Raw genomic sequence first — 26,976 nt, 5'->3', positions numbered from 1 at the left:
CCGAGGCCGTAAAAAGACGACCTCCCAGATTTATAGAGCCACCTTGAGGCCGTCTTTTTACATACGCCCGGGTCTGAAGTAGTTAAGATGCACTCACATGTTTCCAGTTCTTTTACACTGCGACAGTCTTGTTTTTACTGTAATCATGTGAATGCATTTTAAACAATCTTTTTTTTTATTATGTCAAAATAAAAAAGGAGGTTTTACACTAGGGGAGCGCTTCCCTTGTTTTTTTTCCCCCTTCTTATCTACAATTTCTTTACTTGCAATTTCAAGATATTGTAGTTCCACTTTTAAGTCAGACCAATAAGATAGTCGATTTGTATGCTACCAAATTTTAACACAGTACTTGTTTCAGTCATGGGGCTGTCCTTAGGAGGGAGTCACACAATTATATCAAACCCTTTAAGTCCAAACAGAAAAGGATGGATGGATAGATGGAAGTAATGATTTCCATGCAGGATATTGAGGTTTATATGCCACTAGCTTTGCCATTATAGGATTACCAAGCACAAAGTAATAAGTCAAACAATTGTGTGTTGTTCCTTAAGAGTATTGATAATTAATTTGAACAAAGTTTGATTTTAAATACATTATAACACTCACTAGCAGTATTATAAGGATAAAATATTGTACTGCACACACATTTATATATATTAAATGTAGATGTCACCACATTCATACAACCTCTATCCATGGTAATCTACTATGATGGCAGTTTTCTGTGAATACAGTTTTTGCATTTTAAACATTTTACAGCTACAAAAATGCTTTATGAATATATAGATTCACAACACTTAAAAGAAACACCTCTAGATAGACTGGGTGTTGTGTTTCCAGAAACCATAAATTAGTGCTCTAAGGTATTGTAACTGACTAATATGCTCCAGCAAGCACAGGCTAGGACGCCTCCAGAAAATGGAAAATAGTTCTACATCAAAAACGTCTTTTCCATGCCTGGGTGGGCAGCAGCTGCCCATTTTAGCTCTAATGTACAAGAACTTGGTGAAAAAGCGCTTTGGTGTTGTAACTGTTAACCGTATAATGCTTTCATAACACATCTTTATGCCTCTATTTAAAAAAGACAATGGGATGGTCTGTTTTTAAGTTTCACCATTATATTTATTTGCTATCTCAGATTTACTTTAAATATATATTTTTTTTCCTGTTATAAGTACTGAACCCATGAGAAGTAGTACAGGACCAAATAATGAAACTGTGTTTTTAACCTAATAATGAAACTGTGTTTTTAACCTATAGTACCAAAAGCAACTATAAAAACAGAATGAACGGTTTGTTTTCATGGCCAGTCTTCAATGCATGGTGTCCAGTTCTCGGCAAAAGCACAAGTGAAATAATTAGCATGGTTATTTCCATTTTTTATAGGACTGTAATATATATCCCTTTTGCTATCTGAAAAATAAGATGAAGGTCTTGTAAGAGGTTGCTTTTGCTCACAGTTATCTGGAAATATCAGCGTTACCACTTGTAAGGAGTATGAGTGGTGTTAGAATTAGTACAAGCTCCTGTAAGACCTCGTTAACGTAGCATTGAGCCTGCAAATGCTCATTTTAGGAGAACTGTGTACAACAAGTTACAATAAGCTTTCAAGAAGCCCTTAAAGTGAACCGTGAAGTGTTCAGTGCAGAGAAAAGAAAAACATTAACTTAACCTACCATTCCAGCACCACATACTCTTTGCTTTCCTCCCATCTTTCAGCTATTGGGATCCTTGTATAGTGGCTTGGACAGAACACCTCTGAGCATTGAGAGAGGAGGCAGAAGTTGTGTGAACTTTTCATCACTAGTCTGGAAGCGTTGAACGTTCACCAAAATGAGTGCTGCAGCCTGCTAACAGTCCTTTAAAGCTGTACCATATGTGAACTAGGCTTACCGAGGAACAATGTGCCTATAAAGCTTGTATTTGGTCATTGTTAAATACTTGAAAACCTACATTAAAAAGTATAAATATATTTGGAAAAAAATCATGTATGTGTCAAACAATGACTGCAATATGTTTCTCCAATTGCACACATCTATAGGAGTTAAAACATCTATATTAATCAGATCATGGCTGAACAAAATAAAAAAATCTTCTCAGATGTACAACTGAAACAGTATTTCCATGGAAATGGATTTATCTTTCACTTGTCAAGGAGACGTTTTTGAAATAACTTAAACAAGTTTCAATAATCAGCATTGAAAAGCTTCTGGAAGTAGAAGTACGGTGGAAAATGATTAACTTTGAAAGTCGATTGCCTAATGCTCCATACGATAACAGCGTATTGCAGTGGCGGTCTCCTTAAAGTATATTTGGAATTGATGTAGACCCAGAATGCAATTAAGTCCATAGCACCCAACAAGCTGTTTGTTTTCCAAAAAAAGAATATACGTGGAAAAGGAAGGTGGGATAAAAAAAAAAAAAAAAAAAATGTAGAAGATTCAAACATAAAACAGCCTGACCCTCGATGTACTGACAAGAAGATCAGCATCGTAGAACTTTGTTTCTATGATGACGTTACCACTGCAAATCAAGCAATAAAGCAAAAAACACTGTTAGATTAAAGAGAAAAAAAACAAACAAAAAAAAAAACAAACACACAACTTAAAGTAACTCCACTTTTGTTGAAAAAAAATCCCCTCTGGGTGATGTGGTTTGTGACAAACCTTGTAGCGGAGTCCTACCTGTTGTATGTTCTTAAGAAAAAGCTGTATGCTCCATTCTGTCCTTGGTATAACAATATCTGAATAGGAGTGCTGAAGCACATGCATTTTAATGAGGAAAGTTGCAGTGTCTGTATCCCTTTAAAAAACAAACAAGGCGCCTCTAAGTGCAGAGGTATAAAACGTAATATCCCCTAAAGGGGTTAAAAACACTTTTTCTTCACTGGCTGAAGAAGGAACCAATGAGATGTTCCGAAACACGTCCCGCCTCCATGACACACTTCCGGTTTGTGTTCCATGCTGGTTTCTGTCTCGCTTCCTGACGTCATCCCCAGGCTCCAGCGTTATTGCGTCCTCTGAACATTCACAGCACAAGTCGGCTGTTATCTCATAGGACTTCCCTGGAAGCTTTACCATCACAGACTGGGACTGCCCTGCCACTGGAACATCTTCTGGACGCACTTACCTGCTACATGCCTGCTTCATCCACTATCTTGTAAGTGTTTTTAACCTCTTGACCACCGCCCCATGTCAAAAAGACGTCCTCCTTTTTAAAGTTGAATATCTCGATAACGGCAGCAGCTGCTGCCACAACCGAGATATTCATCTTTGCAGGGGGCGGTGGTGTACACGATAACGGCGGTCTCCGCGGCGGATTCGCCGCGAGATCGCCGTTATCGGTGGCGGGAGAGGGGCCCCCCCCCTCCCGCCGCTCTCCCGCGCTCTCCGCCGCTTACCGGAGCCGTCGGTAGCGGCGGAGGGGATCCGATGTGTCCGGCAGCTGAGCGGGGACGGGACTGAAGGAGAAATCTCCTTCACCCGTCCTCATAGCTCTGCTGGGCGGAAGTGACGTCAAAACGTCAGTCCCGCCCAGCCTCTTAAAGAAACATTTTTTTTTTTGTCATTTGAAAAAATGACTTTTTTTTTTTTATTTTTTTTTTTGCATTTAAGTCTAATTATGAGATCTGAGGTCTTTTTGACCCCAGATCTCATATTTAAGAGGACCTGTCATGCTTTTTTCTATTACAAGGGATGTTTACATTCCTTGTAATAGGAATAAAAGTGATCAATTTTTTTTATTTTATTTTTTTCAGTGTAAAAAATTATAAAACTAAATAAAAATAAATAAGAAAACCAAAAAAAAATTTTTTAAAGCGCCCCGTCCCGACGAGCTCGCGCGCAGAAGTAAACGCATACGCGAGTAGCGCCCGCATATGAAAACGGTATTCAAACCACACAAGTGAGGTATCGCCGCGATCGTTAGAGCGAGAGCAATAATTCTAGCCCTAGACCTACTCTGCAACTCAAAAAATGCAACCTGTAGAATTTTTTAAACGTCGCCTATCGAGATTTTTAAGGGTAAAAGTTTGACGCCATGCCACGAGCGGGCGCAATTTTTAAGCGTGACATGTTGGGTATCATTTTACTCGGCGTAACATTATCTTTCACAATATATAAAAAAATTGGGCAAAATGTATTGTTGTCTTATTTTTTAATTCAAAAAAGTGATTTTTATCCAAAAAAAGTGCGCTTGTAAGACCGCTGCGCAAATATGGTGTGACAAAAAGTATTGCAATGACTGCCATTTTATTCCCTAGGATGTCTGCTAAAAAAAAATATATAATGTTTGGGGGTTCTGATAAATTTTCTAGCAAAAAAATTGTGATTTTCACATGAAGGAGAGAAGTGCCAGAATTTACCTGGTGGGCAAGTGGTTAACCCCTTTAGGGGATATTAAAAGTTTTATACTTCTGCACTTAAAGTGCCTTGTTTGTTTTTTGGTTTCCATTAGAGAGATTTCTTGTCTCCCCGAGTGCTGCCTAAAGTGTGTGAAGATTTGCTACCCTCTCCAACACAGACTTCATCTGTCAGGATTCAAATGCTTGGAGCGCCCTGGACATACACATTTTTCTGCATCCCTTTAGAAGTAAATAACCCCTAGGGAGCAACTCACCAAAAATTGAAATCCTATTGCAAAAGGGTGCCTAAATTTTTACTTGCATCTTAATGCAAGACTTCTGGGAAAATTGGTGAGCCAATCACACAAGCAGGGAATGGCTTTTCTGGGGAAGTTCTGTATAACTACTCTGTACAGAAGAGCTTCAGGTTGCCATATTGCATTGAATTTTAGAGAAAACTTACAGCAGGTGAAGATTGAAAAGGGAATGCAAATCTTAAAGTTGCTCTAAAGCCTTAAGGTTTTGTACTCCATTTTTATGTAATGTATATTTATTTTTTCTTACTCTGTTGCTAGCCTAAGGTGACCTTGGGTGTGTCTTGAAAGGCACCTACAAATAAAATGTATTATTAACCTTAATGCATTCCCTCGATCCTGTGCACAAGAACAGTGGCCCTTATCTCTCTCCCCCTCACAGGACAGATTGACAGCTGCAGGAGCCTTTGATTGTTGGGGGGGGGGGGGGGAGTTGAGGAAAAGCCCCGCTGTGTGTATAGATGCAGGCAGCGGCACTAGGGGGGTACTTGAAAGGCAGGAGTGCCAGTGGGGGGACTCTAGAAGAGGAAGGAAGGTCAGGGCTGATATGTGTACAGAGCAAGCAAGTATAACTGTTTTGTTATTTATATAAAAAAAATAAAAAAAAATACACAACATCTAAAGTTTAAAAATCACAATACGGTTTGTGTAGCTTTTTTATATGCTATATTTTTTTAGGGGGGTATATTTTTCACAAAAGTGGAGTTATTCTTTAAAATGCCCTGTATTATGCACAATAAACATACACAATAAATTTATACTCATGTGCATAATTGACATATAACTGAAAATAAATAGCAATGCACATATACAATGCATTTTTTTTACGACATGCTAACACACATGATAATGTGTGCAAAACAGTGTGAATGCAGTCTAATGCATTCTAAAGTGTAAATTCAAGTCTGCAAAGTCTCAAGCTGGCTTCTACTGTTCTCTCTGCAGTCACTGCTATCTGAACAAATTAAAAAAAAAATATATATATTTTTTGTTACTCGCCTTAAAATCCCATTTTCAGAGTTCATTGACAGAAACAGCCTCTATTCCTAACCTTGACCAACAGGATTTTATAGCGCCACCTACACTAGGCTGAAAAAAAAAAAAACACTTGCCACTGCCCACGGGCAGTCCTTACTTGTATTAAGTTTGCTCTCTGCTATAGGCAATCCAGTAAGTCACAAAGCAGTGTGAAAAGTAAAAAGTCAATAGAGAGGCGGGTGCTGTGTCCTTCAATGAAGTCAGAGAAAGGGATTTTACAGTAACAAAAAAATCCAGTTCTCTTACCTTCATTGACAGACACTGCCTCTCTTGCTAATCTTGACCAACAGGGATGCCCCCAAAGCATTGCCACAATGAGGGGTGGGCAAACAAACCAAAAGGAACAAAATCAGGAAAACATGACAAGTAAATAAAAAATAAAAGATACTGTGCAAGTGTAAACTACTAGTGCAGTGTATAAGCTCCAAAAACACATCCGCAAGAGATTTATCACAAGAAAGAATTGGTAAGCAATGTGTTGCGCTATAATAAACCATAAATTAAGTTAATAGTCCCAAGTGAAATTTTTTATAAAAAAAAAAAAAAAAAAAATAGGTAATAATGAAACCTCAAAAGAGATGGTGCTAAAACCTAGCAGCCACAAATCAAAAGGTGAGTCACATCACACTCCCTTTACCACAAAGGTTGACCAACATTATGGTAGGAGCCTTAAAGCAAGTGAAGATACCACCTTATGGTGTACTTTAGATGGACATCCAGAGCTCTCAGACACATTATATGAAAATAAAAAAGCGCTGGATAATGTAAAACTTAGCTTGTAGCAGAGAGCTCGGCCTCTCTTGCACCTCAAAAAGAGGCTCCTGCCCTTAACCCTTTCACTGCCAGGTCCGTACAGACCTACAGAAGTGCCCGCAGGTGGCCAAGTACGTACAGAGCACATTTCTCCCTCTGCTATAAGCTCATGGTCACTTCAATGACCATAAACTTATGTCAGAATTGTTCAGCAGATTTTTCTGAACAATCTCCCCCCCAGCACTGATTCCCCCCCCCCCCCCAAACCGGATCCCCTCAGCCACCATCATTTGCCGGCATCCCTCCTCTGCCGCTTGAGGCTGGGGGTCCAGATGTGTCCCTCCTGCCAGTCAGATCGCTCCCCGTACTGCTCTCGCACTCCCAAACCATCACCGCTCAGAGGCATCCCTCCTGCGCTGAGCTCTGGTGAGTTGTCATGCTGCGGAGCGGGGGGAGGGGTGAAGTTGGGACTTGGTAAACATGTTTTTAGAGTTGAGTGGGTGCAGGCAGTGATCACTACAGATCGCTCCTATATGTCCCACTGACAGCTGATCTTAGTAAACCGCGAGTGTTATTACGTATCAGACTGTAATTTTATGAATGAAATTTGGAATCTCTATACCGATTCCTTATTCATTCAAGTAAAGTGCTACAGAGAAAGGGACTCGCTTCAGTCCATTTCTCGGTCTCAAAAAGAGATATGTAGGTCCGATTAGACCTCCGATATCTCACATAAAAGTAAAAGAAAAAAAACCCGCAAAATAAATTTTCTTTTTACAAATATTTGTTATTTAATAACTCAATACAGTTTAAACTTTTGTATTTAGTAGGAATTCAGCAGGAACTTTGTACATTTTTCCATGTATGAATCCACTATAAAATGATTTTATATGTATGTGTATTTTTAGTGAAAATATTGTTTTGATAAACATTTGCACAAATATTGTGGTGTCTTAAAAATCGGCAGCACCTTCTTTTTATTCTTTTACAAATTCTGAAAGCTGTAAATGAAAAAAGGAAATCCTCCAGTTTTTTTTAAGAAATTATTGCGTAGTCAGATTTTGGCTATTTCTCAAATTGGGCACAAATTTAAAAATTTACAAATATTTGTTATTAAATCAATACAGGTTAAGCTTTTAGATTTAGTAGAATTTTAGCAGGAATTTTGTAAAATTTGCTGTGTTTGTATCTGCTAGTGTATTTTTTGCAAAAATATTGCTTTGGTAAACATTTGCGCAAACATCGCAGGGCCTTAAAAAATCAGTAGCACCTTTTTTTTATGCTACTGGTCCTTTTGCTTTCAGAAAATATATGAAAGTGAAAAAATGCAGCGCTCATATATATGCTCAGATTTGGCATATGACAATGAATGAACAATTGTAAAACAGTTGTAAACATGCACAATAACAAAATAAGAACTTATAATATATGTGACTAATGCAGTCCTAAAATCAAATGAATGATTTCATTGGTGCACCAATGAGAAGTAGAAAAAAGTTGCTAGAACCACCACCGACTGAAAGGAGGCTTACTAGAAATTACAGACTTAATGGTGCATATACCTCTTAAGTCATAAGGGCTTGTGGTAATAATCACCAAATGGAATAAAGCTGATCTCTGATCCATATCAATAACCGAGTTCTCCACGGGTCTGGTCATCAGCAGGGTCTCAATAAGTTTGTGGTGGGGTTCACATAGAGGAGGGTTGACGAATATCCACATGTTCATACGACCGGAATTGACAAAATCCGGGCGCCAGGTCGCAATTGCGACCTGGCGCCCGCACCCGCCGGTAATTTAGCCCGCAGCTTTGCGGCCTACAGCGCCGCAAAGCCCTGGCCTCAATTACCGGCCGTTGCGCGATCCTGTGTCTTCGTGCGCCCCACCACGCGATCGCCGCGGGCCCGCGACGGCCGGTAATTGAGGCCGTGACTTTGCGGCCTTGTGAAGTCCCAAGCTTCCTTCTGTGACCTGGCGCCATCTGGTGGTGGCCGTTGACATTACAAGTAAAACAGCATTTCTAATGTGTAATTTTTCACTGTTTTCACTGGCATCTCCTTCCTCCTAATTAGAACCCCCAAACATTATAAATATTATTTATTCTAACACCCTAGAGAATAAAATGGCGATCATTGCAATACTTTCTGTCACGCCGTATTTGCGCAGCGGTCCTACAAGCGCACTTTTTTTTGGGAAAAAAATAGGACAGTAAGCGGTAAAGTTATCCCAATTTTTTTTAATATTGTGAAAGATAATGTTACGCCGAGTAAATTGATGCCCAACATGTCACGCTTCAAAATTGCGTCCGCTCGTGGAATGCCGACAAACTTTTACCCTTTAAAATCTCCATAGGTTAAAACAATTCTACAGGTTGTATGTTTTGAGTTACAGAGGAGGTCTAGTGCTAGAATTATTGCTCTTGCTCCAACGATCGCGGAGATTCCTCACATGTGTCACGTGTGGTTTGAATACCGTTTACATATGCGGGTGCTACTCACGTATGTGTTCGCTTCTGCGCGCGAGCTCGACGGGGCGCGTTTTCTGGCTCCTAACTTTTTTAGTTGGCTCCTAGATTCCAAGCAAATTTGTCAAACCCTGTCATACGATATGACCATAGATTTAAAAAAAAGGATTCCTGCATAGTGTGAGAACGTTTGAGAAGTTTTAATATAAAAAGAATATACAGGAACACTCACATGTCGGTAGTATATAAAAAGTTAATCTAGAGATTAAGAATGGCGCAATGTTGTTGGTATGATGCACCCGATGTGTTTCGTCTCCTTAGACGTCATCTGGGGTATGAATCATTACCACAAACACTGCGCTTAAAGTGGAGTTCCACCCATAAATATAACATTACATCAGTAGTTTTAAAAAAATGTCATTAGTCCTTTAAGAAATTTTTTTTTTTTTTTAGATGCCTTCAAAGTGTTGTTACTAGGCAGAATAGTTAATCTTCCCACTTCCTGCACCTAGGTGCTTAAGCTTCCTAACCTACACCGCACAGACTCCTGGGAATGTAGTGGGTGTAACTTTCCAGGAGTCTGTGCACTCCCCAGTCTCGAAGAATCATGTGACTTGGACAGTACAGGTGCTGAAACCTGATCTGAAACCTATTACACTGCTTGTGCAGCACTGAGCATGTGCGAGATCTGCAAGGCTGAAATCCAGGAAGTCATACAGTCTGGCTTCATGATACCCACACTTAAGATGGCCCCAGTCAATTTCTATTTTATAAAGTGTCTAAATGCTGTAACAACCTAACAAAACGGACCTTAGTTTACAGACTAACTTTACTAGAATACATTAAGCTTGTGTATTACAGGGGTATTTATATTTAAAAAGTGAAATTGTGGCCGGAACTCCGCTTTAAAAAGACAATGTGACCCCAAATGTAATCGCATACTTACTGGAAGGTGGCATCAAGTGGTGTGTCACTTCTGGTGTCCGAATGGATATTAGCTTCCGATGTAATGTTTGTAAACCCAAATGATAGGCAATAGTGCGTGATTAACCATCCAAAATTTGTTGTATTGAAAGCATATGTGAAGGAACGTTGTAAACATGGAATCACATCTATCAAAATGTAAGCCGTCAAATCAGTCTGCTCGATAACCAGTGGTTAGTGCTGAGTGGGACGCAGCAGACCAAGCCTCGTTGTGACTCGGGCCTGTGACGGTATCGGTATGATATCCCCGTCAACGTTCCCTTCTTCCCATAACGACAATCACCCCAATATTCCACGAGGAGGGATATCCCTGGAATCGCCCAGAAAGCCACACATGAGACAAGCTTACTGCTGGAACAAGACACTTTATTGACACAAAAACTCAGCTTATATGTGGTTACAGCCTGTTAGGAACGCCCCCCCTCACACAGTGGGGTTTCCCATACAGATTATAGGAGACAAGTCGGAGCCGACCATGCAGACACGTTTCTTTAGATAAAGACATCAGCGGAGTTAATTACTAGGTGTAACAGCCTGACCACAATGAAGCAATCAGAATAATTAACATGAGCCACTTCTAATCATTGTAAACAGTAAGGCCGGTCTCCTTCCCACACACAATAAATCAATTACCATTTGAACTAGGGAGCTGGCTGAGGAAGGGTCATTAACATGTCAATAGCTTGTGACACATGAATCCATCTAACCCACAATTTAACCAAGCAGGGAGATTTACACTGACATCCTTCACAATGGCCCCCCTTTTTCTCCCTGCTCCGGCAAACCCGGTTGGACCTTCCCTGTTCCAGTAGGGTTGACGGGTTCAGAGCTTTTAGTCCGAGGTTAACTCCGTTTGGCGTGACTGACCTCCATTGGTAACTGCTTCCGACTCAGGTATGCCACCGGGTCGTCAGATCACACGCCGGTCAGTCCCCAAGTCTTTGTGCGATCTGCAAAGTCACCAGAAGTCAGTGTGAAGACAGCGAATGGGTCTGTGCGCCGCCGTCTAGGTGTCCCGCTATGGGAGGGGGCAGGTTATGGCTCTGAAGTGACAATCACAGGAGATTCATAAAAAGAAAAAGTTATATTTGTTGAAATGCTGTAGCACTGGTGCTCAGAGTCCGGGGGGGGGGGGGGGAGAGGGGACTCAGAGCCCCATAAGGTCAGCCACCCCCTGCTCCCTCCGCAGCCGCCGGTTCTCCTCTTTGAGCTTCTCCAGCTCCATCTCCAGTTCATGGAGCCTGGGGGGGTCAGCCCGCTGTGACCTCAGGTGGTTGTTCTCCTCCTCCATGCGGCTTATGCACTCCTCCAGCTCTATGTACTCACGGATCAGATCCTGCTTGCTCATGTCCTGCAGGCTCTCCATGTGGTCCTTCATCATCAGGAACTGGGTGGTGGTGTAAGGGGCCACCGGTGGGCCCTTGGCGAACATCTCGGCCCGCATCTGGGGCGCCCGCTGTGATTCCATCTCCTCCAGTCGCTTCTTCTCCTCCCAGGTCCGCTGGTTATATGACTTCCAGGACCTCTTCTTCTTGGAGGGTAGCTGGCGGTGCCTCTTTCTGCCCAGCTCCCTCCAAGGCCCCTCCGGCTCATGGCGGTCGCCCATGACCAGCTGACAATGGTGTTCCCTGTTGTCCGTAATAACAGATTGTACCATGAGGGCTTCGTAAGGGGTGCCCAATGGTTCTTCCTGACCCAGCTCCTGGGGATCCCAAGCCGAGTCTACACAATGGGCTGCTGCTGGTGGGCGGTACCCCGGTTGAGACCAATTTGACCTGGTGTTGTCGTTCATGGGGCAATTCTGCTTGAAGTGACCCAACTGTTTGCACCGGAAGCAGCGTTGTTCGTTGTCCTCCTGGCGTGGGTAGCGAGGGCTAGATGTCATCGGTCTGTTAGGCGGTTGGTATCTAGCGGCTGGTGGGTGTGAGGGCGCCGTTGGTTGTGGAGGTTGTACCCGTGGTGTGACCTGGTTTGTCTTGCGAGTATCCGCATATTCATCTGCCAACTTCGCGGCCTCTGGTAGAGTCATGGGCCTGCGATCTCTCACCCAATCTTTGACATCCGTCTGGATGTGATTGTAAAATTGCTCCAGGAGCATTAGTTGCAAAATGTCCTCTGCGGTGGTGGCCTGGCTGCTGTTAACCCAGTTAGAGGCCGACAGGGACAGCTGGCATGCCCATTCTGCGTAAGAGTCTTTCGTGGTTTTGCGTGAGTCCCTGAACTTCTGTCGGTGGGACTCTGGGGTTACTGCATAACGAGCCAGGAGCGCTTCTTTAACCCGGGCGTAGCTATGGATATCCTGATCTGGCACGGTCCGGAAAGCATCAGAAGCTTTGCCTGACAGTTTGCCTGACAATATTGCAACCCACTCTCTTCTAGCAATTCGGTGCAGGTTACATTGTCGCTCAAAATCCGCCAGGTAGTTATCAATCTCACAGTCCTTTTCATCAAAAGCTTTAAAAGCGCTAAACGGAATCTTCCTTGCGTCTGCTGTGCTGTACTCACTGTTCGTAGAAGGTGCGGCTGCTTGTTGGACTGCTGCCAGTTTTAACTGTAGCTCTGCGTCCCTTATTTGTTTATCCTTCTGTAGCTCTGCGTCCCTTATTTGTTTAGCCTCCTGTAGCTCTGCGTCCCTTATTTCTTTAGCCTTCTGGAGTTCTGCGTCCCTTATTTCTTTAGCCTTCTGTAGCTCTGCGTCCCTTATTTGTTTAGCCTCCTGTAGTTCTGCGTCCCTTATTTGTTTATCCTTCTGTAGTTCTGCGTCCCTTATTTGTTTAGCCTCCTCCGCTAACAGGTCCATCACTTTCAGAACCACATCCGGCGTTGGGTTCGGGCCGAACCACGCTAGCTTCTCTCTCATTAGCTTGTTGGTTGGTGACTCCTCCTGAATCACTGGTGTCTCCATCTCTTGTACTGCTGGCGTTGCTGCAATCCCGTCCTCCTGGTCTAGCTCCATTAATTCTGCTATGATGACCCGCTTGGTTTTGTTGCTAGCGATCCTTCCACGAACTTCCAGTAGTTCTTCCAGTGTCTGCTTGGAATCCGGGTGTGAAGGGGAATAGAAGGGAAGATCCCGCTGCTACCAACCAATTGTGACGGTATCGGTATGATATCCCCGTCAACGTTCCCTTCTTCCCATAACGACAATCACCCCAATATTCCACGAGGAGGGATATCCCTGGAATCGCCCAGAAAGCCACACATGAGACAAGCTTACTGCTGGAACAAGACACTTTATTGACACAAAAACTCAGCTTATATGTGGTTACAGCCTGTTAGGAACGCCCCCCCTCACACAGTGGGGTTTCCCATACAGATTATAGGAGACAAGTCGGAGCCGACCATGCAGACACGTTTCTTTAGATAAAGACATCAGCGGAGTTAATTACTAGGTGTAACAGCCTGACCACAATGAAGCAACCAGAATAATTAACATGAGCCACTTCTAATCATTGTAAACAGTAAGGCCAGTCTCCTTCCCACACACAATAAATCAATTACCATTTGAACTAGGGAGCTGGCTGAGGAAGGGTCATTAACATGTCAATAGCTTGTGACACATGAATCCATCTAACCCACAATTTAACCAAGCAGGGAGATTTACACTGACATCCTTCACAGGGCCTAACCAACGTCACTTCCACCGCTAGAAACACCATGTCACGAGTGCAGGTCAAGCCTCGGACTCGTGGAACGCAAATAGTGTCAGTGATAATGCGTTCCATCAGTACACTGTCAATCGCGACGCTTCCGGGTCTCCACGTTGGTTCACAGGGAGGTGTGACCCGCACTTGTGACATGGTGTTTCTAGCGGTGGAAGTGACATCGGTTAGGCCCGAGTCACAGCGGTTAGGCCCGAGTTTCCAAAGATTACACCGGAAGATTGAAAGTGAAGCAACAGCTTGATGGCAACTTCCGGTACGTATGCAAATCATACCAACAACATTGCACCATTCTCAATCGCCATATGAACTTTTTATATACTACCGAAATGTGAGTGTTCCTGTATATTCTTTTTATATTAAAACTACTCACACTATGTGGGAATCTTTCTTCAATCTAAGGTCATATCGTATGAACACGTGGATATTCGTTGACCCTCCTTTATGTGAACCCCACCACACACACATATTGAGACCCTGCTGATGACCAGACCTGTGGAGACTTGGTCATCGATCTAAATCAGACATCAGCTTTATTCCATTTGGTGATTACCACAAGCCCTTATGACTTAAGCGGTATATGCACCGTTAAGTCTGTGATTTCTGGTAAGCCTCTTTTCAGTCGGTGGTGGTTCTTCTAGCAACTTTTTTCTACTTGTTATTGGTCGCCAATGAAATCATTCAATTGAATTTAAAGGACTGCATTAGTCACATATGTTATAAGTTCTTATTTTGTTATTGTGCATGTTCACAACGGTTTCACTATTGTTCATTCATTGGGTACACTGTTCACTTTGTGCTAAAACCCACATAGGTCCTTATTTTATTCCAAATGTGAGCATATATATGAGCGCTGCATTTTTTCACTTACCCATTTGCTGTTTGTCTTTGGCCATGCTGGCTGCTATATATATTTTTGAGCCACAGCGCAGTATACAGTTGCAAGAAAAAGTATGTGAACCCTGTGTGTTTTTTATAGGCCAGGGAAGCTGTAACCAACACCTCCAATCTCATCTCATTGACTGGACTCCAGTTGGCTGACACCTCACTCCAATTAGCTCTTGGAGATGTCATTAGTCTATGGGTTCACATACTTTTTCCACTTGCACTGTGAATGTTTACATGGTGTGTTAAAAAAAAAACAAAAAAAAAACATAGTAACATTACATTTTTTGTGTGTTATTAGTTTAAGCAGACTGTGATTGTCTATTGCTGTGACTTAAATGAAGATCAAATCACATTTTATGACCAATTTGTGCAGAAATCCAGATCATTCCAAAGGGGTTCGCATACTTTTTCTTGCAACTGTATATACACATTTTTCATTATCACGAAATATATGGTTTGGGAAGTCCTTAACCACTTGCCGACCAGGCGGTAGCGGAAAAACCACTGCAGCGTGGTCGGCTTATTCTGGGAGGGAGTCCATGGACGTCCTCTCAGAATCTTGCTCCCGTGCGCCCCCCTGGGGTCCAGAAGACCAGGTGCATCACAGATCACGGTAAATGGCCGCTGACAGCGGCCGTTTACCATGTGATTGCTCCGTCAAATGATGGAGCGATCACTTGTAAACAAACCGGCTTCATGTCCGGTTCCTCTCTCCCCTCTCTGTAACCATCTGTACAGTGTGAGGAGAGAGAGCGTTTGCAGCAGCACTGTGGGCTGGATCTGTAGTGCCCACAGCGCTGCTCTGTGCCCATTTTCAGCACTCATCCATACCAATCCATCCATTCAGCAGTACTAATCCTTCCATCCATACTCCGCAGTACTAATCCATACATCAATACTCATCCATCCATCCCCAGCCATACTCAGCCATCCCACATCAGTTTGCATCCATGCCACTACAGTGCCTCAAAGTGTAATAAATAGTTAAATTGGACTTGAAATTTATGCCCCTAGAACGCCTGATGGTGCTCCCTTGCTGTGTAAAAGTCTCACATGTGGTATTGCCATACTCATGAGTAGCAGAATGTATTTTGGAGGTGTAATTTGTGGTATGCATATGCTGTGTGTGAGAAATACCCGATATGACAATTTTGTAAAAAAAAAATATCTTGATTTTGCAAGGAATTGTGGGGGGAAAAAAATTACAACTTAAAAAAAAAAAAAAAAAAAAAACTCACCGTGCCTCTTTCTAAATACCTTGCAATGTCTACTTTCCAAAAAGGGCTCATTTGGGGGGTATCTGTACTGTCCTGGCATGTTCGGGTCTCAAGAAATGAGATCAGTCAGTACTTCAGGTGTGATCAATTTTCAGTGATTGGCACCGTAAATTGTACTTTCCAACTTTCACACCAACCAAATAATACACATCAATTTCGATTACCAAAGATATGTAGCAGTATACATTTAAGAAAAATTACTAACAGACTTTTTTTTACTGAATTTTCTGTATTTTTAAATTCATAGTGCAAAAAAATAAAAAACCCAGCGGTGATTAAATACCACCAAAAGAGGGGGGCGTGGCTTAGAGATGGAAGTGTGAGGATGTGCCATCTGGAGCTCTGCACGGGAGAGAGCCGAGAACTACCTGCTGGATTGAGAGAGCGCGCCCCTTTTACATGCCCAGGGACCGCAAACACCCGCTGTTTACGGGGGAGCATAGAGGACCCGAAATCACCCACTACTTCCTATGGCAGCATGCCGCTTCTTCCCCTGCTGCAGGCCAAGATGCTGCCGCCATGAGCTACCCAGGTGAGCACCGCTGCAACAAGTAAGAAAGGCACACTGACGGGGGCTGCTATGCCTGGGGATTTGCCTTCTCAGATGGACAGATGGACAGACCGCTCTCCACTATATTGTCCCCTGCAATCCCGCACTTTGACACGTAGCTGGGCTTAGACCCCACAGGAGGAAAAGGCGACCTTGGTGAGGGCTCCCTTCGGGACATAGTAGCAGGCTTGGCGGAGATCATGCAGCTCTCACGGGAGCTGCATGATCTCCGCCAACAGGTAGATACGGTGGAGGAGTCACTGCCCTGGAGTCCTCCAACACTACCACTGATGCACGCATCACTAGCCTGGAGACAGAGCAGCGGGCCTTCCGTCACCAGCTTGTTGAAGTCCAACTGTGGCTGGACGATGGTGAGAACAGGAGTAGGTGGAACAATCTATGCCTCAGAGGCATCCCTGAGGCCACCATGGGGCCAGATCTACGAGCCACTGTGGTAGCCATCCTGAATCAAATCCTAGACAAGCCCCTGACCTCGGAGCTAGAGCTGGACAGGGTTCCCCGTGTACCGGGCCCCATTGCCGTCATCGCAGGGCCCCGCCACCACAGACCTGCTGCGGGATGTATTCTGTACGGTGCACTTCTTCACCATCAAGGAGGAGATCCTACGTATGGCTTGGGAGAAAGGCCCGCATGACTTTAACAGAGCCCAGATATGAGTCTACCCCGATATCTCAAGACAAACATGGCCATGCAAGGGCTCATGCGTCCCCTCCTTGAGGTAATCCATGAAGCCGAAGCTACATACCGCTGGGACCACCCTTTTTACCCGATCGTGAGAAAGCAGGGATCCGAGTTCCATCTCCGCTCACCAGATCAACTCCCAGACTTTTTCAGCTTCATCAACAAGCCTGCTGTGAGTGTTCCTAACTGATATGACTACCTGTTATCCCAGGAGGCGCTCGGCCCACCTTTGCCTAGGCCACAATGGGTCAGGCGACCCCGCTCCCGCGCCCCTAGTCGTGAGGTTGCCAGATCTCATCCGATGTCCTCCAAGGCCCGATTTACTCCTCTATCCCAGTGACTGTAAGCAGTTACAGTAGATGTTCCTGTGAACTTCACCTGGGCTGGCCTGTTTGTTTTTTGTTTCCTGAGTTCCTGTCACAACTGGGTTTCATCTCCATTGACTACATGGGCCGTCCCACTTGGTATTCCCATCTGCCCCTGAAGGCCCTAGTACCCAATATCTCATACGGAACTTTGCCCATGGGGGGGGGGGCTTTTTTGGTTACACGGGGGGGACTTTTTACTTCACGGTTTATGGTTCTGGATCACGCTCGGACTAATGCTGCCATTTTGTGTGCCACTCTCCCCTGCCAAGTGGTTTGCGATAGAGGAGATTGGAGTGATTTCATGGATCTGCGGGCAGGCACCGGGCTCCACTCCTCCAGGCCCCTCCCAGCCACTATTGGCCGTTACCAGTCAGGCCCTCCTGGTACTGCTCCTTGGGGTTCCTGCCCCAGTGCAGCCCTTGCGGTCTCTGGACCCTTCCCCCTGCCCCCCAGCATGTCCTAGCTGCTGCTATATGAATAATATGGGGGTACTGGGGCCTGCCCGACAGCAATGGTTCTCTATAGAGGTTATAGCGATATCAAAGAGATGGGCCCTGCCTGTGCCATTGTCTCGCACACTGTTAATCCGTAACAATGCAGTTTATTTACTTGCATGCATATTGGTCCTCGGTCCTGGTGCTCTGGGGCATGGTGCTGGGTCCTGGTGTATGTCCCACCCTTTAAGGCCTGCTGCACCATCACGGTACAATCCCAGCTATTAATACTCAGCTCAGGTCTTTGTTTTTGATTTATGTCCTTTTTTTAATCACTTTGCTAGCCCGTATGCTACTTAATGTATGGTTCTCTATGCTCCCACGTGCTTTGTCTATTTTCTCTATTGACCCATTTCTGCTCGATTGTGAGCAGGCCCTAACGCTTCATCTACCCCGACCATTAGGGCGGTCCCTTGGTAGGACACCTTAAGTGCCTAACAGGGGACCACAACATATTCAAGTTTTGAAACCAATTATACCCCCCTTTTTTTTCTCCCCTGCCCCCCCACTGCGTTTTTTCTTCCCCTTTTCTTTTTCTCACTAACCGCCCCTGACGGGGGGGGGGGGGGGGGCCCTTTGTTTGTTACCTCTCCACGCCAGGCGGTACCATGGGTCTCCTCAAGATCACCTCCCTTAATGTATGTGGCCTGAACACTCCGGAAAAGCGCTTGCAGCTTTTAGCTGACTTGCGAAAGAAAAACTCAAGTAGCCTTTTTACAGGAAACACTTTCGTGGTGATAGTATTCCTAGACCGACTAATGGGACCTTCCTGACGGTTTACCACAGTGTCTCCCCGATCTCTAAATCAAAGGGGGTTAGCATCCTGCTGGCCAAATCGGTGCCATGGACGTTCGAGGCGCAGCAGGTGGATGTGCAGGGCCGTGATCTCCTTTTGAAAGGGACGGTGTTTGATGTGCGGGTCACTTTTGCCAACGTATACTTCCCTAACGTGGATCATCCACAATTCCTGTGGAGACTTCTTACTGAACTCCTGGAGTTCGGAGGGGGATGCTCGTTTTTGGTGGGGACATCAACTTTGCAATGGATCTTGATGTCTCGCGTGGTGCCTCCCACCTCTCCTATTCGCGCCTGAAGGAGAATCTCCATACTCTGCGACTGGTGGACCCCTGGCAGTTGCTCGATCCACAGGACCGGGACTATACCTTTTCCCCCCCATGTGCACCACACGTACTCACGGCTGGATTATCTGCTGTTGTCGCATAAAGACCTAACCAGTGTAGTGTGCACCTCCAGCGATGTCATGTCTTTCTCGGACCATGCGCCAGTCCACCCGACACTCCAACTGGGGCCCATGACCCGGTCCCCCCCCCCCCACCCGTCCTAGAAACTAAATGAAGCCTTGCTTCAGTCGGAGGAAACACGTTCTGAGTTACTGAACACTCTGCAGGAGTACTTCTCCATTAATGGAGAGTCCGTTACCAACCCCCTGGTGGTCTGGGAGGCCCACAAGGCAGTTGTCAGGGGCACATTGATCAGAATAGGGGCCCGTCTTAAAAACAGGAGAGAACCCGACACACGGAAGAACTCCTTGCCCTGATATGTAGCCTTGAGTGTTCGCATAAGGCGAGTCTTGCACGTGCAACTTTGCAGGATCTCCTCAAAGCTTGAGGAACTCCATTCGCCTTTTATTTCACAAAACAAAGCAAAAATTGACTTGGGCGCATCGCACCATGTATGAATTCTCTAATAAACGGCCTTGCTGCTGGCTAGGGCTCTGCGAGGCCCGTGCACCGAAACATACAATCGCTAATATCCTGGTCTCCTCTGGACAAAAGCTGAATACATCGTCAGACATGGTGACAGAGTTTTGTTTCTTCTATGAAGGTCTCTATAACCTTGACAAGCCCTCCACTGCTGACCCCCCCAGCTGCAGATAGCTCCACCCCCCAGTCGTATGTAAATGCATCTGGCATGTCATTGCTTCTTAGTGCTGTACAGGAAGAGCTGGAGGAGCCCATCATGGCAGCAGAGCTGGGTGTAGCTCTAGCCAATTCAAAGCAAAAGAAGGCTCCCGGCCCCGATGGCCTGACTCCTACGTACTACAAGACCTTTTTTGACACGCCATCTCAACCTAGTTTCTGCCCTCATTTCTATTACAGAGGGCAATTCTTTCCCGGTAGACACTCTGACAGCCTATATTTCCCTAAAGAGGGGAAAGATCTGCTACGGTGCGGGAATTATCACCCAACAGCACTTTTGAACACGGACTTGAAACTGTTTGCCAAAATTCTGAGACTGCGCTCTCACATTCCAAGTCTCATCCATAGAGATCAGGCAGGCTTTGTACCTCTGCGGGAGCAACGGGACAACACCATCCGAGTGGTGAACTTGATCCACGTGGCCAGGACATCCAAAACCGGCCCTTCTCTTACTGTCTACCGACGCGGAGAAGGCCTTCGATAGCGTGGATTGGTCCTTTATACGGGCCACTTTAGAGCATATTGGCCTCCAGGATTCTATGCTGGGATGGATTTTGTCTCTTTACTCTCACCCCACTGCAGCGGTCAAAGTTAATGAGACTAGGTCGGACTTCAACATCAGCGATGGCACACAGCAGGGCTGCCCCCTCTCTCCTTTGATCTTCATACTTTCCTTGGAGCCTCTTCTGTGCAGAATAAGGGCGGACTCGGGCATGATTGGTTACCAAAAATCCTCAGGATCCCACAAGGTGGCCGCATTCGTGGATGACCTAATTTTCTTCCTAAAGGAACAGCTTGCTTCCCTCCCAAACCGGCTTCAACCCCTTCAGGAATATGGCGCTCTCGTCTGATCGCTTATCTACTCCTCCTTGACTCCACCAACCGAAGGGTTCATTCCCCCGTTCCTCTCTAAGTGGGAAGCGGAACTCGGCATTCAATTCACTGACCCCCAGAGAGAAGATTCTGAAATCCTCAATAGCCATCAGAGTCCAAGAGACCTGCTACAAAATTATGACCCGATGGTATAGGGTACCCACCACTCTGCACCATTTCTTCCCGCAGGTCTCTAGCCTTTGTTGGCGTTGTGGCACTGCAGAGGGAACGATGCTGCACTTTTTTGGGCCTCTCTCACCATTCAGCTACCGAATGCTGCCAAGGCATGCATCCACCTCTGTTGGAGATCAGAGAACCCGCCGGCGAAGTCCCTGTGGTTTTCTAACGTGAACAAACTAAGACATGAAGGATCTTACCGCCACCTTGCACAATAGGGAGGAGACCTTGGCAACACTTTATATACACAGACGCTTATCTCCGTGAGGTTGCAGTCTGGCTGACCCATTGGGCTTGTCCCGCTCCCCAGTCGGGTGGCACTACCCTTCTTTACTCTACTCTTCTATTTTCTGCTATCTGCCTTCACACTCCACCTCTCCTCTCCTCTCTCCCCTCCCCTCCCTCTTCTTCCGCTGGACCTTGTCCCCTTCCCACTCTTAGGGTTGTCTGACCGTCTACCTCTCCCCCCTTGGTATACACCCCCTCCCTTTAACCTCCCTGGCGGTATGATTCCTTCATGTTTTAGGTGCTGAAAGCGGTACGCCTATTTTGCATGGAAATTTGGCGTTTTAGATTGTAGGAATAAATCACTTAAATCTGTCCAAACAAGAGTCTAGTAGACATCCCGGGTATAATAAAGTTTGAAACACAAAATCATAAATTATAATATAATAAATAACTATAAATAATTATTACAAATAATATTAATGTAATTATAATAAAAATTATTCAATAATGTAATCAAATCAAAAACACTGAAATTTGCTCAGTTGCAGAATTGTCGCTGTCATTTTTATTGTTCGATGCCGAATTTCCCCACAAATCACCATCGCTCAATTCTGCAAGTGATTCTAATATATTATCGCTGTTTTCTAGCTGGTCTAAAAGCACATTTGATGTAAAGGGACACTTTTTGGTTGCTATGGACAATCTCCAGTTTCCAGGCAGAAAGAACAGTTTTTATAATATAAAACTGCATGTAGGACACTGGACAGACCACTAGGGACAAAGGGGGTGTGTAATTATTTGATACAGTACTGTAACCTGTAAGATTACTATATGTGTATTGTGCGTTTTCTTTTTTGAATTTGGCGCCGAACTCCGTCCGTCGCCAGGAACGGAGCTCGGCACTTTGAATCGAGCGAGGAGACACAGCAGAGGAGCCCGCACACACAATGGGGACACATCGCAGGATCCAGGAACAACGTAAGTAACTCTCCCTGTATCCTGAAATGCGATCCCGAGTCTGGCTCGGGGATACCGCTTTTGATATGAAAAATTCACCCCGAGCCAGACTCGGGAATACCGCTAAGGAGGTTAACTTTTACCCAATCCTGGGCTGTTTTGATCAGATACTGTGAATATCCTGATAAATACCTATTTCTTGTGTCCCATCTGACCTTTGGGTTACTTTGCATCCCAAACAGCTGTTAAAACTTTAAAAAGCGTTATTGTATTATATAGCCTTTCATACATTATTTTCGGTTCTAGATCGCGCAGTACTTGTTAGGATGCCTCCTCGGCTTTGCACACCGACTATCTCTATACCGTATTTTCTTCATGTACCTTATTTACTGTGTAAAGCCAGGGTATCTGATATGTTTACCTCATCTCATGACCACGTTTGATCTTTCTGTCAGATTTTTATTACGTATCTCTGCTATATGTTGAACGCACTTCCTATTTGAATAAAGGAATTATAAAAAACAAACACCAAAAGAAATTGTCAAAATGTGAGAGCACCGAAAGCTGAAAAATGGTCTGGTTAGGAAGGGGGGTTTAAGTGCACAGTGGTCATGTGGTTAGGAAAACTCTGAAAGATGTAGGTGAACAATGAAAACCTTCAGATTTGAGAAATATGGTCATTTACATCTTTGCGTACGTTCAGTTTTGACCATTTTGCAAAAAAGGCGTGATTTAAAAGTTAAATATTTATTTATTAACTCAATATAGGTTAAGTTTTATATTTAGTAGGAATTTTGTAAAATGTACTGTGTTTTTATCTGGCAATAATGATTTTAGTGAAATATTGTTTTGAAAAACATTTGCGCAAATATCATTGTGCCCCAAAAACCTGTAGCACCTTATTTGTATTCTTACTGGTCATGTGCTTTCAGAAAGTTAATGGTTTGAGGGGTATTTATCAAACTCTGAAAACTGTACGCGAAAAATAAAAAGAATTAATGGCATATGCCTGAACAATAGTCTGAATCCCATACTTTTTCTCGGAGCATCCGTGAGCAAAAAGAGTTAGCCCTCCAGAAGCGGCCGTTGCAGATAAGTACACACACAATCGGCTCGGACCACGTCCAAGGAGTGCAAAGCAACCTCCCGAACACAAGAAATGAAGGACAACGTCCTCATTTAGGTGGAGATCCGACACCACCTTCAGAAGTCAAGAAGGAGACGAAAAAAAAAAAAAAATCTTATCCTTGTGCGAAACCAGATAGGGAGGCTTACAGGACAAAGCCGCCAATTCCAACACCCACCAAGCAGAAGTGATGGCAACCAGGAAGGCAACCAAGCAAAGAATCCTGAATGGTCTCGAAGGGGGGGGGTTTTCCAGAGAACCAATAAAACCAAATTCAAGTCCCATGATGGCAATGGAGAGTGCATGGGGGCGCCACATGACAAACCCCTTGAATAAAGATGCAAATCAAGAAACATGTGGTCAAAGAAAGCCCTCCACATATTTTCTATGGTATCAAGGTCTGGAGACTACCTAGGCCACTCCAGGGCCTTAATGTGCTTCTTCCACTCTTGTTGCCTTGGCCGTGCGTTTTGGGTCATTACCATGCTGGAATATCCATCCATTACCCATTTTCAATGCCCTGGCTGAGGGAAGGAGGTTCTCACCCAAGATTTGATGGTACATGGCCCAGCCATCGTTCCTTTGATGTGGTGAAGTTTTCCTGTCCTCTTAGCAGACCACCCCCCAAAGCATAATGTTTCCACCTCCACGTTTGACGGTGGAATGGTGTTCTTGGGGGTTGTAGGTAGCATTCCTCCTCGTCCTCCAAACACGTTGAGTTGGTGCCAAAGAGCTCGATTTTGGTCTCATCTGACCACAACACCTTCACCAGGTTCTCCTCTAAATCATTCAGATGTTTATTATCAAGCTTCAGACAGGCCTGTACATTCGCTTTCTTGAGCAGGGGAACCTTGTGATTGTGCTGCAGGATTTCAGTCCTTCACGGGGTACTGTGTTACCAATTGTTTTTGATAAGATTCTCCCATATAGTTCTGGGCTGATTCCTCATCTTTCTCATGATCTTTGAAACTCCACAAAAGGTGATATCTTGCATGGAGCCCCAGACCGCGGGAAACTGACAGTTATTTTGGGTTTCTTTCATTTGTAAATAATTGCACCAACTGTTGTCACCCTCTCATCAAGCTGCTTGGCGATTGTCTTGTAGTCCATTCCGGCCCTGTGTAGGTCTACAATCTTGCCCCCGACATCCTTGGACAACTCTTTGATTGCTTCTGTGGACAGGTGTCTTTTATACAGGTAACAAGCTGAGATTAGGAGCACTCCCTTTACAGAGTGCTCCTAATCTCAGCTCATTAGCTGTATAGAAGACACCTGGGAGCCAAAAATCTTGCCGATTGATAGGGGATCAAATATTTGTCAGGACAAGTCTGCTCATTGGAGGAGAGCAAGCAGAGTTCCCAGCACAGCTAGAGAACTGACCACGATGTGCTCTATTGCCTAGGGTTTAAAGCAGAGGGACTGGCAGGAACCCCTGGGATTTCACACAAAGAAAGCAATACAAAGAGAACAGGATACCTTTTCATACAAGTACATGGTACAACAGGCACATATCAGGAATATGAAATGCTGGAGTAACAAACACTTTAAGGCAAGCTTTTGGCCGATTACGCGTTGACGAAAGGTCAAACAACTGAGCCACGAGAAGGTACCAGGATGGACCCCTAAGGCCTCAAAAAACAATATAGGCCTTTCAGGTACAGTATATGTCTTCCAGGAAGTAGACATACAAACCTTCAACACCATGGGACATCACCTGTCCCTCAGAACCTGGCTGTCAATAGGGATGTCATCAAAGCCAGAGACAGTAAAACAGGGTGGAAGACTGAACCCTGGGACAGGAGGTCCTCTCAATGAGGTAATCGCCAGGGGAGTGTCTGCATCCTGCTGTACTACATTGACGTACCACGCATTACCAGGCTAGTCTGGAGCAACTAGAATGACCAGAATACCTTCAGCCTCCATCCTGTGCAGCAAACAGGGAAACAGCTTTAGTGAAGGAAAGGCCAAAATTAGATACTAGTGCCACCATTGCATCCGCCAGAGGATCCTGCATTCTCGCCACACATTCCAGAACCTTCTGGTTGAAGCAAGATGCCCACAGCAGGACATTGACCCCCATACACCATGCCCACAGCAGGACGGTGACCCCATACACAGTGGCCACAGCAGGACGGTGACCCCATACACTGATCAGAATACACAGACTTTTCCATTTCCCAATCCACAATTTAAGGCTGGAACCCCTAATAAAACGGTCACCCCCTTAATCCAGAGGACCAACAGATACCTCTTGTAAATACTTCAAACCACATAGTGTAGACAGTTTAGTATAGTTCTGAAACTTCAGCACATTTCATAACTTCCAAATTAGTAGCACAGCCATAATAGACATATTTAGTTTCCCCAGATAAGTTGTAAGGTTTCAAGTCCAGACACACCTACGTCAGATCATATGGGAAACCACTGGTACCCCTTATTTCTCCTAGGTAAACTAAACATGACATCTACCTCTAGCCCCTCCAATTTTGTCTCGCATGTTTACATTTGTTTTGAAGCAAATGTCACGCTGGAAAATAATATGGATATTTGCAGTCTGTAAAAAGTAGAGATGCAGAGATATGAATATGTATCACAAAGTGTACCTGGAACATGGTCATGAATGTAGAGACCTCCCAGCAACCACCCCCTAAACAAGATGACCAGACGATTGGTCATTGGTAGCGGTCAACACCCCTTTGATCCCTCAGAAAAAAGGGGATGCCCAGATAGTGGAGTTCTCCTTTTAACATCAAAACAGGAACATCTGCCAAGTTTGAGAACTGATTACCCAGCTCATCGATCGAACTCTGATCAACCCCCGGACATTATTTGCAAGTATTCTTCCTCCCCAATTCTACCTTATTTCTTTGTGGCTGTACATTGTCTATCTCTTTGGAATATCTTTTCTGCAAATATTTTATTTGCACCAATTTTGACCTTTTCATTATTAAACCATTATGTTGAAAAGTGTTAATAGCTTGCATTAAGAGCTTTAGAGACAAGGTTAACGAACCTGCCTCTTGAAGAGCGCTACCGTTTTAGAGTAAGGACTCTGAGCATACCTGTCTGTGGTGACAGTGTGTGTTGCAGGCGCTTATTCTAAAATCATAATTGGTATTGCTAAAATTATGAGTCTCCCCCTGCTCCGTCTAAAAATCTTTGTGCCGAGCGCAGCAGAGAGCGACATTGTTACGCAAGTATGAGGTTGGCCGGTCCTTCGTCTCGAGTGAGAGGAGGGCAGGGATCTGACACCCACGTTAGTCACAGCATCTACTTACCAGTCCATCCCAATAGAAAAAAAGGCACTGCTCCAGGTAATCCCCGATAACCCTCCGAGACCAAAAAAAAAACACAATCCACAAAAAAAGCGAAAGGAAAACCAGCACCAACATATTCAGCTCTCCCAACCTAAAAAAACAGGGTGTGTGGCCTGCTGCAGGAATATCCGTGGAGACAAAACTGATATGATTGCAAAATGTGAATAACGGTCTAGGGCAGGGGTCTCCAAACTGCGGCCCGAGGGCCGCATGTGGCCCTATGCTAGCCTTTATCCGGCCCTTGGCTTAGTATTTCTCCCAATGATATGAGGCACTATTCCTCCCAATGACACCAACAATGGGGCTATATTTCTTCCACTAATAGCAATGATGGAGCACTATTCCTCCTCCTACTGCCCAACACTGGGGCCATGTTTATTCTCACTGATGCTCGGCCCTGGAGCATTTTCTACCCCCATTGGTCAGAATCCGGCCCCCCTGAAGCCTCAAAGACAGTAAACTGGCCCTTTGCTTGAAAAGTATGGAGACCCCTGGTCTAGGGCAATAAATCCCTATACCACT

General features: G+C 44.6%; 1 protein-coding gene across 1 annotated transcript in view; it reads right to left on the bottom strand.

Moving 5' to 3' along the window:
• Nucleotides 1–1,098: 1,098 nt before the first annotated feature.
• The window catches only part of PDE6D (phosphodiesterase 6D), an 88,926-nt gene continuing 63,048 nt past the window's right edge, over nucleotides 1,099–26,976 (bottom strand). Inside the window, exon 5 of the mRNA XM_040349698.1 lies at nucleotides 1,099–2,523. Within this exon, the coding sequence (XP_040205632.1) occupies nucleotides 2,442–2,523 (82 nt within the window). The 3' untranslated portion in view covers nucleotides 1,099–2,441. The remainder of the gene's footprint in view (nucleotides 2,524–26,976) is intronic.

The sequence above is a fragment of the Rana temporaria genome, chromosome 4 (genome assembly GCF_905171775.1).
Source record: "Rana temporaria chromosome 4, aRanTem1.1, whole genome shotgun sequence".
NCBI classification, from domain to species: Eukaryota; Metazoa; Chordata; class Amphibia; order Anura; family Ranidae; genus Rana; species Rana temporaria.
This window is presented reverse-complemented; position numbering and strand designations above follow the sequence as displayed.